Source organism: Miniopterus natalensis, chromosome 18, assembly GCF_054644295.1.
Source record: "Miniopterus natalensis isolate mMinNat1 chromosome 18, mMinNat1.hap1, whole genome shotgun sequence".
Lineage (NCBI taxonomy): Eukaryota > Metazoa > Chordata > Mammalia > Chiroptera > Miniopteridae > Miniopterus > Miniopterus natalensis.
The window spans coordinates 7,997,578-8,012,102 of record NC_142098.1 but is presented as its reverse complement, the minus strand read 5'-3'; the positions used below and the strand labels follow the sequence as shown (position 1 = coordinate 8,012,102).

General features: G+C 38.9%; 2 protein-coding genes across 14 annotated transcripts in view; both read right to left on the bottom strand.

Moving 5' to 3' along the window:
• RBL2 (RB transcriptional corepressor like 2) overlaps positions 1–4,899 on the bottom strand; it is a 62,519-nt gene extending 57,620 nt beyond the window's left edge. For 2 of the 3 annotated variants that reach the window (XM_016221027.2, XM_087827509.1), the window contains exons 1-3: positions 4,598–4,899; positions 2,021–2,151; positions 89–289 (exon numbers count right to left, since the gene is read on the bottom strand). In XM_016221027.2, coding sequence (XP_016076513.1) covers positions 89–289; positions 2,021–2,151; positions 4,598–4,837 — 572 coding nt within the window. In that variant the 5' untranslated portion in view covers positions 4,838–4,899. Of the gene's footprint in view, positions 1–88; positions 290–2,020; positions 2,152–3,452; positions 3,571–4,597 lie in introns of those variants that run through there. The other variant, XM_016221028.2, reaches the window with a different exon arrangement.
• A 3,330-nt stretch (positions 4,900–8,229) lies between these two features.
• Positions 8,230–14,525, bottom strand: part of CHD9 (chromodomain helicase DNA binding protein 9) — a 166,348-nt gene continuing 160,052 nt past the window's right edge. For 10 of the 11 annotated variants that reach the window (XM_087827121.1, XM_087827120.1, XM_087827122.1 and 7 more), the window contains one exon: positions 10,171–13,681. In XM_087827121.1, the coding sequence (XP_087683247.1) occupies positions 12,803–13,681 (879 nt within the window). In that variant the 3' untranslated portion in view covers positions 10,171–12,802. Of the gene's footprint in view, positions 9,712–10,170; positions 13,682–14,525 lie in introns of those variants that run through there. The other variant, XM_087827127.1, reaches the window with a different exon arrangement.

Genomic DNA, 14,525 nt, shown 5'->3' with positions numbered 1-14,525 from the left:
ATAAACTGTGGGACAAAAACCAAGGGATCAAAACCGTGACACAGTCAGATAAATGTGTATTCCTAACCAACAAAGATAAAAAACATACCGCTGTTTTCTTCCTCTTTGTTGACGAGGCTGCTCCTCTTGAGGGTATTTAAAAATGTCCTGAAAAATGGGTTCATATTTCTTAAAAATTACAGCTGAAACAGTGAAGTTTCTTTCTAATCTCTCAGTACGTTCTCTGAAATGTTGGGGTAGATTTGCCATCTCTTCCCATTTCTTCATCTTGTTAAAAAATTCAATTAAGCTAAAATACAAAATGAGATATTTTCTAAATACAAGTATACAAATATAATTAAAAGTAAATAAAAAATAACTCATTAAATTATATTACTTTTAGAAAGTGATATAAAATAAAAACTCATGCCTCTGACTAGCTTAATTTCCTACAGACTGACTTCTCTGATCTTCCTAATCAACTCTTATTCTCACATTATCTGAGATTTTAATTAAAAAATAAATTTAAAACAAAACAATTAACCAGAGTAACACAAACAACATTCATGTATCCTACTGTCAGATTTAACAAATATTAACATAGTAAATTTTGCCATGTTTGTTTTAGATTCTACGAGAACAACCTAAATTCTCATTTGTACTCCTCCTCAATCTCTTTCCCCACTCTTCCGCCCCGAAGACAAACACTATGCTAAAGTTAGTCTGAATCTTTCCCATCCATGTTTTTATACTTACTGCTTACTAGAGTTACTATATGGATACATTTGTATCCAAAAATAGTAAGTAATCTCTTTTGTATGTGTAAAATTTTATATAAATGGGGTCATATTGTAAGTAGCATTTTGCAACTTGCTTTTTCATTCAATAATGTTGCTGAGATTAATGTTGATACATATAGATCTCATTCATTTTAATTGCTAAAAATATTCCTTCATATGAACTACCATGATTTTTTGCATTCATTTCCCAACCAACTGAAATTGTGGCTTCTAATTTTTATTATAACCAAAAATGCTGTAAAGAATACATTCTTGTACATATAAGACTTTCTTTACCAGCTACCCTAAGAAGTAGAATTGCTGAGTCAGAGAAACGTGCATTTTCAACTTTCCTAGATACTGCCAAATTTCACACTGAAGTGGTTTCACCAATTTATTCTCTCAGCAATGCACACCAGTAATAAAAAGAGTTTCTATTTCCCCACATAATGACCAATATTGGTATTATCAGACTTCAAATTTCCCTAATCTAATTGAACTTTAACTCTTTATGCACTGCCTCTTGTTCTGAGGTCTAAACATAACTCAAAATGGAATTCAAAGTAAGCAGACTACAGCTAAAATATTACATTTCTTGATAATTATTTTAATAGTGATTTTTTAAAACCATTAGGTCCATAAATTATGACAAGTGATATTTACCCTCCAAAATGCCAAATATCCCTTTTCCACCATTCTTTAATAAGCCATAGAAAAAATTCACCCAAAAGGCACAAATAAATGTAATCAGTTCAATTATACAACCAATAGAAAAGGCAATTTCTGCCTCTTCTTTAAAGCATTATTTGACCCTGTTTATAACTTATTATAATAGTGTTGCTTATATCCCAAACAGGAAACTTACAAATATTTACACATTCCATACATATTAAGATGCAAGTCTTACACATGTAGTTCTAAATGTAATACCATAAATATTTTATTTACCTTTTCAACCTAGAGTATTTCCTAAAGTTTCTCAATATCCTTATTTAGAATTCTTCAATATTACAGAATGAGTAGACAATCTTTATTAGTAAATGCTTCATATAAGTGCCTGATACATTAAAATTTAAATATTTTTCACTAAGTAAAATATAATGGATAGTACTTAGATGTAGTAAAGGAAAACCATGACCTAGGTTCAAAATTCAGCATTCCATAGGTACAAATGCTCAGAAAATGATAAAGAGAATTCTTCCTACCACTATGACTTACTAGCTTTTATACTCACACTATTTTTCAAACTCTAACATAGTTACCTCTGCTCTGAACATCGCAGGAGTCTAGTTAAAGACACATAGTTTCCTTCAGCTGTTCCTTTGCTTATAGTTGGCACAGATTTTCTGCAAGCCACATATAAGGCACATGCTAACCAATGAAGATCATTTCCCTATAAAAAACAAAAGAAAACGGATATTTAGTTAATGAGCTATGTATATTTCAATATAAAAAATTCTTATGCTTAAACTGACAGTGATATTTATGTTTGTGGGAAATTGAATTTTCAGTGATGACCATATTCCATGTGCTCTTCCTATAACGACATTCTTCCACTGAGAGGCAGGAGTCTGTGTTCCCTCACTTTGAACTGGTTCAACCAGTAGAACCATGGAAGATACTATCTAACTTTCAAGAGCATAAAAAGCAATAGATTCCACCTGGCTCTCTGTCAGGACATAGGACATGTGCCTTGGGAGACCCAACACAGGAGTAGAATACCTCAGGTGAATTACTTAACAGTCACAGAGGCTCAATTTTCTTATCTGAGGGATGTGAGAATTGAATGAGCTACAAGTATGAAGCACAGAAAAATACAAAATATCAAAAGATAAAGCTCTGCAACCAGCATTCTGTATTATTATCACATTCTCTCTTTTTAAAAAAATATTATCTTTATTGACTTCAGAGAGGAAGGGATCAGGAGAGAGAGAAACATCAATGATGAGAGAGTCGTCATTGACCGGCTGCCTCCTGCACGCCCCTCACTGGGGATCGAGCCCACAGCCTGGGCATGTGCCATGACCCAGAATGGAACAGCTATTTCCTGGATCCTAGGTCGAAGCTCAACCGCTGAGCCACGACTGGTGGGGCCATTATCACATTCTCTTACAGCATACCTGACTACAAGCGCCACAGGGCAGAGGACTTAAAGTTGTGTTCACCATCTATTCCCAGCATCTACACCACCAGTGTCTGGCAGAAAATATTTGATACATGAATAAACTTTCTTTCACTTATTGGATAAACTGAGCTAAGACTCTGATCACAGTCATAAAAAAAATTAAGTAATCAAACATATTTTCAAAAATAGTTTACTAACCATCTAGTATTTGTCACTTGCTTATATAACACTGGACTTCAGAACTTAACTTCTACGAACTGAAATACCTCAATAATGCTTGTCCTATGTAATTTATAGGATTATCCTGAGGGTAAAACAAGAGCTTATTTGGAGGCACTTATCACCGAAGAGAGTCCTTCTCTTTGCCTGACCCAGGAACCACTGGGAAAGAGACAGGAACTCGGCCTGTTCAGCCAGATCACCTAAGTATATGAAAGAGCTTGGTACCCGCTACAGCACTGTCCGCACGCGTGCTCTAGGTGCTAGGAACCGCATAATACCATCTTATTCAACCTTTAGAACAGCCCTGTGCCTCAGGTACAAATATCTCAACTTTACGTATCACCAACTTGAGTTGTGGAGTGGTTCAGCATATTGTCCAAAGTCACCGAGGTCTGCCAAGTGTTAAAGCCGCTAGGGCACTAGCTTCTCTTTTTCCTTGTACATGTAACAATGGGGAGAAAGGACTGAATTAAAATCCTGTTACTGCAAAACTAACTAAAAAAAATAACCTTAGTGGCACGTAGGCAAAAACATCCCAGGATAATTAAACGCCTCACCGGGCCTTCCCTTCCGGAGCACACTAGCCCAACTCCTTCCGAAACCCGTAAAACTACTTCAGAAAATCACGTGGCTTCCCGTTTAAAAGCGACGCGCACACGCCAGGAAACAGCTGATCGACAACCCAGACTTCCGCGTCACTTCCCATTGGCCCGTAAAGGGGAGGGGCCTACACGACTCGAGCCTCACTGGCTAGAAAAGAGCATTTTTTTCTCATCCGCAGGCCCCGTCCGAAGAAAGAGACGCCAGAGGGCCTAAATCACAGCGGCTGAGAGAGAGGCTTGTGCAATGTCTGCGGTGCCCAAAAGGTGTTCAAGGTCGTCGCAGTCCTGCGTTCCCGGGGACAAGGGGGAGGGGGGCGGCGGCGTCCATGTCCAGGTAGGCGGAAAGCCCGCTTCATGGGCACTGGAGGGGGCTCCTCTCGGCCACACGTACGTGAACACAGCCCGACACTGGACGCGTTTATCCAGGCAGGTGCAATGCCTGGACAAAGGCAACCTGATTCCGTAGAAAAGGAGCTGGAGGAGGAGACCAGACACCCTAAAAGCGAGCGAATCGCGGGGCGAACCCAGGCAAGCCCCTCCCCTTCTCCGTGCGGTCTCCACAGCCGCACCTGTTCCCTTTCCCAACCAGGTGGTGGTTAATTCGTAATCGGGACCCCGCACGACCTCAGCCTCGTGGTGCTGCATCAGGGCGACAGGTGTTCCCTATTCGGAACCCCAAAACGAACAGCAGCAAGGCGGGGTTCTCCTTCAGGGACGCTAAGAGCTTTTCAAAAGCCAGGTTTCGGGGACTACGGTCCGCCGACATTCCCACCCCGGGAGCTGTCAGAGAGTCCCTGCGGGGCGCCCCGCCCAACCCGGGGGAGAAGGGGCCGATCCCGGCGGCGGGCGTTACTAGGCCCGGAAAGACCTGGCCTCCGCCCGGGGCGCACCTCCAGCGTGTAGCTCTCGCTCATGCTCCGGTAGCTGTCCCAGGCCTCGGCCCGCGCCGCCTCGTCCATGTTGAGGCGGCAGCATAGTTCGTCGAACCGCTGCTCGGTCTGAGGGGTCGGCGACCGGGTCGGCTGCGCGGCGTCCTCCGCCTCCCCGTCGTCGTCCTCCTCCTCCTCCGAGCCTGCCGCCGCCGGAGGAGGTGGCGGGGGCGGCGGCGACTGGTCGCCTCCAGATGGCATCGCGCACCCCTGGGCGGCCGGTCCTCAGGTGAGCTGCAGGCCCGGGCCCGTAGCCATTCAAACAGCGAAGCGCCCGCCCGTCCGCCGCTTTTACGGCGACTGCGCCGCGGCTAGTGGCGCGTGACCCTACGTAGGCACCCGTAGTCCCGAGCACCGCCTGCAGGGAAATGTAGTCCGAGCCGGAGGCCCACGAGGGTCAAAACTCATTTCAAAAAAAAAAAAAAAAAAATCAGCGCTCTTAGTCTCACCTGGGCTGAAATAAAAGCGGCTTCTCTGCATTTTAAGTACCTCCCCATCGCGAGCCCATTCAGCAGGGCTCTATTGAAAACAAAACATCCAGGAAACACTGATATGCGAAGGTTTTCTGTCCAAGTCGCCTCCCGGAAGCTGACTCATCACCTCGGGGTCCTCATGGAAAACAAAATAGCAAGGGCCTGTCTGCCCAAGTTCATTTTCGGCCTCCTAACTTAGTTTTTTCCTAAGTTTAAATTGTATTTGCGTTGGATTTTTAAAAATATATCTTTATTGATTTCAGAGAGAGGAAAGGAGAGGGAGAGAGAGAGCTAGAAACATCAACGATGAGAGAGCCATTAATCGGCTGCAGCCCGCAACCCGGGCATGTGCCCTGACCGAGAATCGAACCCTCATGGCCTGGATCCCAGGTCAGCGCTTGACCGCTGAGCCACGCCCGGCCCGGCGCGTTAGATTTTTTTTAAAAGCAGTAATTCCTTCACCGGCCCCCATTGGGCCAATATATGTTCACTGTGACATATTTACACTATCCTCAGTCACCCAATTGACAACTTTATTCCTTACTTTGTTTTCTCTTTTCCCATCTATAGACTAGAATCACTTTATTTCCAATCCTCTTTGGTTTATAAATGAGTTCACTGTACAACAATTTTATGCTCGAGGAGCCGGAAGGCAGTGCAAACTTTGGGAGAGAAATACTGGAACAAAAGCCGGAGTTTCAGGAAACCTGAGCTGGAGCGAGGGACAGAGGCGAGGTCGCCTGCAGGCGGGGAGGGGAACTGGGGGAGATCACAGGAGGGCCAGGAGCAGTTTGAGATAACAAATCACATTCCTAAAACCTGCAGTAAAATGCAGTCATTGGAGCTGGACTTGCTTTCTCAGCGCTGAGATAAGGCAATCAAGGGCAAGTACAGAGGTCGAATACAACTGCTTGTAAGTATTAGTAAGTTTATAAGAAATTCTACCTCTTTCCTTATGTTTAGGCTGGGGATACGAAATTTTAGAATAATGATACTGCTTATTTTGGACACCAGCAACTCTTCACTAGGACAAAAATTTGATTTGTTTAAAGGTAAAATTCTGTTTACCCTTTTTAGTAAAATTTAATGTAATTGAAGTAAAATTTATGGTAATAAACCATCAAGTATGTGTTTATAAAAATAAGCTTTGCTTGTTAATACCAGTATTTTCAAAGCCAGTGGACTCTTAGTAATCTGAAATTATCATCCGTTTTAAAAGTACATTTACAAAACTTCTTTTTATTAGAAAGTGTATAGCATTCCTATTTCTCCTTTACCGCATATTCCCATTCTGCTCTACCAACAAAATTTTATCCTAAAGGTTTGTGCTTGAAAGTCTGTTCTGGATTTTTCATATTTCCTGTCATCAAAAATGTATGTACAAGTTAATTTTTAAGTATCCTTCTGTTTATTCTTTTATATCAGATTCATTGAGGTATAATATGCATGCTGTGAAATTCACTTTTAAATGTACAGTTCTATGAATTTTGACAAATAGTCATGTCTACCTCAATCAAGATACAGACCATTTCCATCACCCCAAGTTTCCTCCTGCCCCTTTGTCATGACCCCTCCTCACACAACCCCAGGCAACCACTGATGAGTTTTCTGTCCCCATAGTTCCCTATTTTCCAAAATGCCATACAAATGTAATCATACATTGTGTAGCCTTTGATTGGGCTTCTCTCAGCTTAGCAGAATGGCTTTCAGATTCATCCAGGTCGTTGCTTGTGTCAGTCCTTTGTTCCTTCTTATTGCTAAGTCATACCTATTGAAGGAATGTCCCAACATTTTTTTATCCATTCACCAGTTGAAAACATCCAGATTGTTTCCAGATTTTGGTGATAATAAGAAAAGCTACTACTAACTTGCATGTGTATGTTTTGGGTGACAGAAGTTTTCATAGGATCCAGCAATTCCACTTCTGGGTTATTTAACTGGAGGAAACACAATCACTATCTTGAAAAGATGTCTGCACCTCTATGTTCATGGCACCATTATTTACAGTAACATAGACATGTAAACCTGTGTTCATCAACAGATGGATGGATAAAGAAAAAACACAATGGGATATTATTTAGCCACATAAATGGATATCCTGCCATTTGTGACATGGATGCTTGCTGAGTACATTATCTATATGTTAATTCAAACAGAGAAAGACAAATGCTGTTTGATCTCACATGAGGATCAAAATAAAAAATGGCCTGGACAGTGTGGCTCGGTTGGCTGGGCTTCCTCCGGTGCACCAAAGGGTTGAAGGTTTGATTCCTGGTGGGGGCCCAACCTAGAGTCTGCAGGTTCGATCCAGGGACAGGGTGTGTGCAAGAGGCAACCCATCGATGTCTCTCTCTCTCTCCCCCTTCCTCCCTCTAAAAAAAACCAAAAACAACCATAAAAATAAAAAACAACAAACTCATAGCTACAGAGAACTGATTGGTGGTTGCCAGAGGCAGGAGATGGGGGAGTGGGGAGTTGGTGGGGGCAAAAGTCCTGGGGATGTAATGTACAGCATGGTGACTACAGTTAACAATGCTGTGTTGTATATTTTAAAGTTGCTATGAGAGTAGATCTTAAAAATTCTAATCACAAAATAAATTTTCTAACTGTGGTAATGGATGTTAACTAAACTTACGGTAATCATCTCATAGTATATACATACATGAAATCATGGTCATACGCCTAAAATTAATACAATGTCAATTACATCTCGATTAAAAAATCAATATTGGTTATTAAAAGGTTGGCTTATTGGGCTCTGATTTTTCACTCACTCACTCATTCATTCAGCCAGCCAGAGAGTCTGCCATCCATCCATTCAAGTATTCAACAAATGTTTAGTCAGTGCCTACTGTATGTCAAGTATTTTGACAAGCACTGAGGGTACAGTAGTGAATGAGACAAACATGGTCTCTGCCCTCACAGAGCTTGTGATCTCATGGGTAAAACAGGCCTAGAACAAGTAATTGTCAAGTGTAAATGTAAGAACGAAATTCAGGGAGCTATGGGAGTACATCACAAGAGGCCTTAAGCCTGTGTGTGGGGGGGAGGGGGAGCTCAATAATTAGGTATTAAATAAAATGTACTGCATCTACATATGAGAATGAGAAAGTCCTTAAAAATGTTTTGGAAGATTCTTTAATGACATGGAAAGATAATCATAATATAGTAAGTGAAAAAAAGGTTACAAAATGGTATGTACAGTATAATTCCATTCTTATTAAAATAATATATAATATGTATCTGCAAAGAAAAATGACCTGACAGTTAACAATTATCTGAGTGTACAGCATTATGGGGGGTTTTGTTTACTTTGTGCTTTCCCTACTTCCCTTCCCCTCCCCAGATTTTCTGTAATATGCATGTCTTCCTTTTTACAAAGAAAAAGAATTTAAAAATTCATCAAGATGTTATTTTTGCCGATTAATTTGGCAAATGTTATTTTAAAGGACAATACACAGTATTGGTAAGGATTTGGGGTAAATCAACATTCACAAAATGTACCCTGCTAATGGTAGTATAAATTGCTACTAATGGCATCATTATAAACTTGGCAAATCAAAATCCTTAAAAACACAGGAAGTATTTTCACTTCTAGGGATTAAGAAAATCATTAGGGATAGGTGCAAAAAAAATGCATATATAAACCCAAGTGTCTACTTTTAAGTACATAGTTAAATAAATTACATCAGTATGAGCCAATACTAAATTATTAAGAATATTAAAAATCACATTGCAGGATACTTATTGACATAAGTCAGTATATCAAGGGCAGAAGAGTAAATATTATGCCCATATAATACTGATTTAATATGAAAATGTATTAGTTTCCTAGGGCTACCATGACATATTACCACAAACTGGGTGGCTTAAAACAGAAATTTATTCTCTCACAGTTCTGGAGGCTAGAAGTCCAACAGTCAAGGTGCTGGCAGGGGTCGTTCCTTCTGGAGGCTCTGAAAGAGACTCTGTTCCATGCCTCTCTTCTAGCTTCTGGTGAGTGCTGGCAACCCCTGGTGTTCCTTGGCTTATAGCTGTATCACTCCAATCTCTGCCTGTTGTCTTGTAACCTTCTTCACTGTGTCTGTGTGTCCTCTCCTCTTGTGAGGATACGAGTCATTGGATTTAGGGCCCACCCTAATCTAGTACGATAGCATCTTAACTAATTACATCTCAAGACTGTTTTCAAATAAGGTCACGTTCTGAGGTTCTTCATTGACATAACTTTTTGGAGGACTCTAATCAACCCACTACATGTATATAACATACATATAAAAATGACGGGGCATTTTTATCTCAGGGTGGGTTTATGAATGATTTAAATGTTCTTGTGTTTTTCTGCACTTAAAAATAAAATAAATAGCTTATGTACTGGAGTTACATTAATGTAGGGATTAAGTTCTAAATTTATTGTATAAGGTGAAGATTACCTGTAGTCAAATATCACTCTTTTCCCTCCTACTGCTCACAATACACAACATAAGTTTATAGTGTATCTTCTCTCAAAAACATCCAACACGGCCAATTCTTCCTCCAGCATCGGAGTTGATTACTGGTCTTCTGGGTGAGCACTAGATGAAGTAGTTGGCTTGTGTTTACATGCTATATTGTATGAAAAAAGAAAAAGAGGTTTTCTAAGCATAAAAGTATACTTGAAAGTGTTCAAGTTAAATGAGTGTATAATGAGACTCCACTGTTTTACTTTAATAATAAAAAACAAATTTTTCATGTTTACAAAAAATATTACCAACAATGGCAATGAACTGAGAGTCATAAGACCATGTAAAAAATAATTACTGATTTCCAAATGAACCCCTTTAAAAAGTTAGGTACATCTGAATCCTTCTGGATTATTTTTAAAGGTCCAGGGGAAGAAAACTTAAGGAAATAATAATATTGTGCATATAATTATTGCCAAATTCTGTCTTTTAAAAAATTTCCCCAAGTATTCTTTTCTTTTAAAGATTTAGGACTATGGTTACTTTCATAACTTTGAAGATAAATTAGCTATATAAAATTCAATCATAAAAAGTATTATCATGTACAGAGGCTGACATCGTGGGTAGTCAAAGAATATGTTTAATAAAAAATAATTAAACTTCCATTTGCTCTATAGAACATCATAGAAAGTAATTTAATAAATTACAAATGACTTTTTAAGACGTTTGCTCAACTACAGAAAGCAAATTCCGACTACACAAAACACAACTGGTAAATATTGCAAATGTCCAAAAGAAAAATTGGACTAAGACTTGTATCATGAAACCTGAAACAAGGACTATAAATACAAGGCAATAACAGCTATAATTCTTTTAGTAACTACCAACACATACTTGGATATCCTTTCAACTGCAACTTTAGTATTATGTAATTCTACTGATTTTTTTGCCTTATAACCCTTAACTTTATACAACCATATTTGCACATTGTTGTTTTTTTTTTTTAACCTGATAGCTGGATAACTTTCCCACAATCAATAATAAATAGAAGTATCTTGAAACCCAAGAGGATGTTTAAAGTTAACATCAGCCTTAATATTTTTAAAACTGCAATTGCCTTATTACATAGAAAGGGAATCACTAAGATGTTAACCAAATTCATTTGAGCATTAATTAGGAAAATACTTTATCTCATAAATTTGATATAAATTAGAATTTAGTGACAGGATCTAGGGTTTTTTCCTTTTTTTTTTTTTTTTTTTAAATTGGGGAAAGAAAGGAATAAAGATCATGTGGGTAGAAGTAGAGTGAAGGAAGGGACATATGAATGGTGCTGGAATACTCCACCGGCAACCTAAGTTTACTGTGTTTGAAAAACTTTGGCTATCTCATAGGTGTATTCTGGTTAAACAAAAGTGCAATACTTCAAAGGGAAGAGACTAAATATGTAATATATCATTTTCATCAAGAAAAATTCCTACCCACTTCTCCTGGATGGGCATTATACTGGCTATTGCTAAGACATTGCATAAAGAACTAGCAATTCAAAGTAGTATTTTGGAAAAATACAAAAATCAATACCATCCCAATGGAACTTACATAACTTTTGTAAATACATATAACACTGTCTCTCTAATAAGGGGTTCATTATTTTACATACAGAAACATAACTGACTGGTAAATGTTTTGTAAAATCCAATGTAATTGCTTAATTCATGACAAAACAACAGAGTTCTATCATCAAGACATACTGTTATTTTTTTCTGTGGAAGAGACGTGGAGTACTTGTTTTCCCCTAAATTTATCCCCTTGCAAATTTTATCACAACTTATTCAAGTACTAGAGATGCTAACATTTATCTCTCCTTAGGATATAAATGGTATTTTACATCCAATTCAGTTCTTTGTTTTATATGTATATGCAGATGAACCTGGACGTCTGCCTTGTCAGAATAATAGCAGCTTTAGAAGGAGAAATTGTATCACAAATCAAATATCAGACAAAATTTTATATGGTAAATAAAGGGCTGTAAGAAATTGATCAGAAGCCTTGGGCTTCATTCTGCGGTTTACAGGTATAACTCGTATATATTTTTTGAGATTATTCAAAGTGCATTTTTAAAATGGGCAACTCAGTATATTTAATATAAACTGAACACCCAACACTGATTCTGGGCAACATTTAGTCTGCTTACATCTAGAAGAAATTCAAGACAAATTTAGACTGTTTGCATATTACTTTACCACTGTTATCTGTTCATTAGGAAATATTACCATAATGTAAAACACAAAAAGAAATCTACACAAATAAAGCAAACAAACAAACTTTCTACATGAAGTATGCTGTGCTGAAAGTTCTTTTCAGTGGCATTTCATGAGTTTGCCTTTTCTGAACCCTGGAAAGCAGACATTACTCATCTGAGACATAATTATTTCTAATAGGAGGCCAGACTTTGAAAAGTTAAAACTAAGTATGTCTAGAGTGTGCCAAAGTCACATAACACAGGATTATTTTATCACTCAACTTGACAAATATCAGAGTTAAGTTCAGCAAAAAGCAAGTCATATTTCTTGCCAGATTAACATGATATAGAGGATGTGTTTAAAAAACCCCTGAAAACAAGTATAGAATTAGAAACGAATGTAAACTTCCTAAACTAACTCAGCTGAGGTAACAGGTAGCCAGTTAAATTGGCTGATTGGGAAACTTATTTCTTCTTTCAAACACACTTGTACCTGAATTGGAAACATCAGCAGTGCATCAAAACACTAGAGCATTTTCATGTAATTAAAGCAATGAATGGTGATGTAGATTCTACAGCTTTCATGACATTCATTAGCTGCCCAAATTATTGCTGAGTTTTGATCTGTAAATTATATGTGTCAAGGAGGCTGTAAAACTATATTCAAATTAAATCAGTAATATGCATAAAGTATTCTGTGTCCACTGCAAATATATTAAATATACAACTCTTATTGAGCATAATTTTCATAAAATTAACCCCAACAAAATTATAATGCCTTTTGTTGTAATTTTACACCTTTATGTATTTGATAGTACATACGAGTTCAGAAACTTATGAATCTTAAGAAATATTACATGCAAAATGTCTCTGAAAGCAGTTTGCACTTCTAAACAAATAACTGAAATGTTCGGTCAGTAAGTTATGGATGCACTCCACACTGGGGTATTTACAATTAATAATTAAAGAAAAGAATCCAAAACCAGTTCATAATTTAAGCATAGTCTGGGGATCAGTCTTCATTACTAGAATCTGAATCCTCGGATGTCGATGAGGTACTGTCAGATCCAGAGGAAGCATCGGCTTTCTCTGAACCCTCATCTGTGCTGTTTTCATTGAGAGGACTTGGTGCAGTTCCCCCTTTGTCTTCCTGATCACTAACTCTGGAATCTTCTTCCTTTACTTCCACAGACTTAGATGAGCCTAAGTCACTGCTTTTGTTTTTCTGTACATCAAAAGTATTGGACTGGGACAGAGCTGGAATATGAAGATTAAGGCCTGGAGTGAGAAGCATCCCTGGATAAAGTATATTAGATAGTAACAGTGGGTTAAGAGCTAACGAGTTGGCAGCTGCAGCTGAATTTAATGCAGCAGTAGAGGATGTTGAAGGAGAACTTGACACAGAGTTTTCTCCACCATTCTCTGAATTTTGGCTCTCTGTCCTTTCTTTTTTTCCTTCTAGCTCCTTACAGTCATTTCCCTTTTTTTCTTCTGTTCCAGATTCTGTAGGCTTTGTCAGGAGTCCTCCCATGCCCAACAGATTTGGTAATCCAGTCATTCCTGACAGCAGCATGGGGAACATGGCGGCCACGTTTTTAGCTTCTCCTCCAGAAGAAAGGCCGGCAGGCATTCCCATCAGCCCTGCGGTTACTTGCAGTGACTGCAAGTTTTGTAGGTTTTGTTGTAAGGCCTGAAGAGTTGTGAGATCCATACCTGGAAGTAATCCATTGGCTAACAAAGGATTGCCTGCAACACTGGCGGCAGTGGCAGCCGATGCTGCTGCTGTGGCCTTCGCGATTCCACTTTTAGGCCGTCTCCCTCGCCTGCTTACTTCCTCTCTCACAACAGGACCAGTGAGAATACGTTCATACATACTTTCTGGAAGAAATCCCTGGGGAAAAAATCATTAATAATAGTTATATTAAAATCAGTAGCTATTACCTTGTGATACAAGTAACCTATTAAAAGTAGGTAATTATTGATAAACTTAGTCTATATGATATAATCAACTATGCAAGAGATACCCTAATTTCATATTATTTTATGTAATGGCTTAAAACAGCTCTTCCACCTCTCATTTTATCATAAGAGAGCAGAAAGAGGCTTCTAGTTTTCCTCCCTATTGGAAGGCATTCATTTGTAGAACAGTTCTAGAAAATGGGAAGTGCAAAGGCATTTCTTCATGAGGGTTATTCCTACACCCTTACATGTTCTGGAAGACTAAAGAAGTGCCCCTCTTCTAATGTGGACGAACAGTAAGGAAAGGACAGAGGGAGGAAGGAAGAGATTAAGGTTAAAATGAGACGCTTCCTATGAATCTTTTGACTGTCACTTTGGGAATAAGAGACACAGCCAACCTGAAAAAGATACTCAACAGGGGAAAGTCACTCGGCTCAGAACTCCAGCAGCACCTGCAGACTGGGAAGCCTCAAATCTGGGACACTGGAGAACAGTCTGTCCTCCTCTCTCATCGCTCTCCTGCCATTCTCCCATGATTTTCTCAGGTGCAAAGATCCTAGGAGTTTTAGGAGTATAGTAGCTCTTGACCAGCATTGTCCAATAGAAAGATAATTAAGTCACAGAAGTAATTTTAAGTTTTCTAGTAGCAACATTTAAAGGCTAAACAGAAACAGGTGAGCCCAGTTGGGCGTGGCTCAGTGGTTGAGTGTCAGACTAGAATACAGGAGATCGAGGTTTGATTCCTGGTCAGGGCACATGCCAGTGGGGGGTGTGCA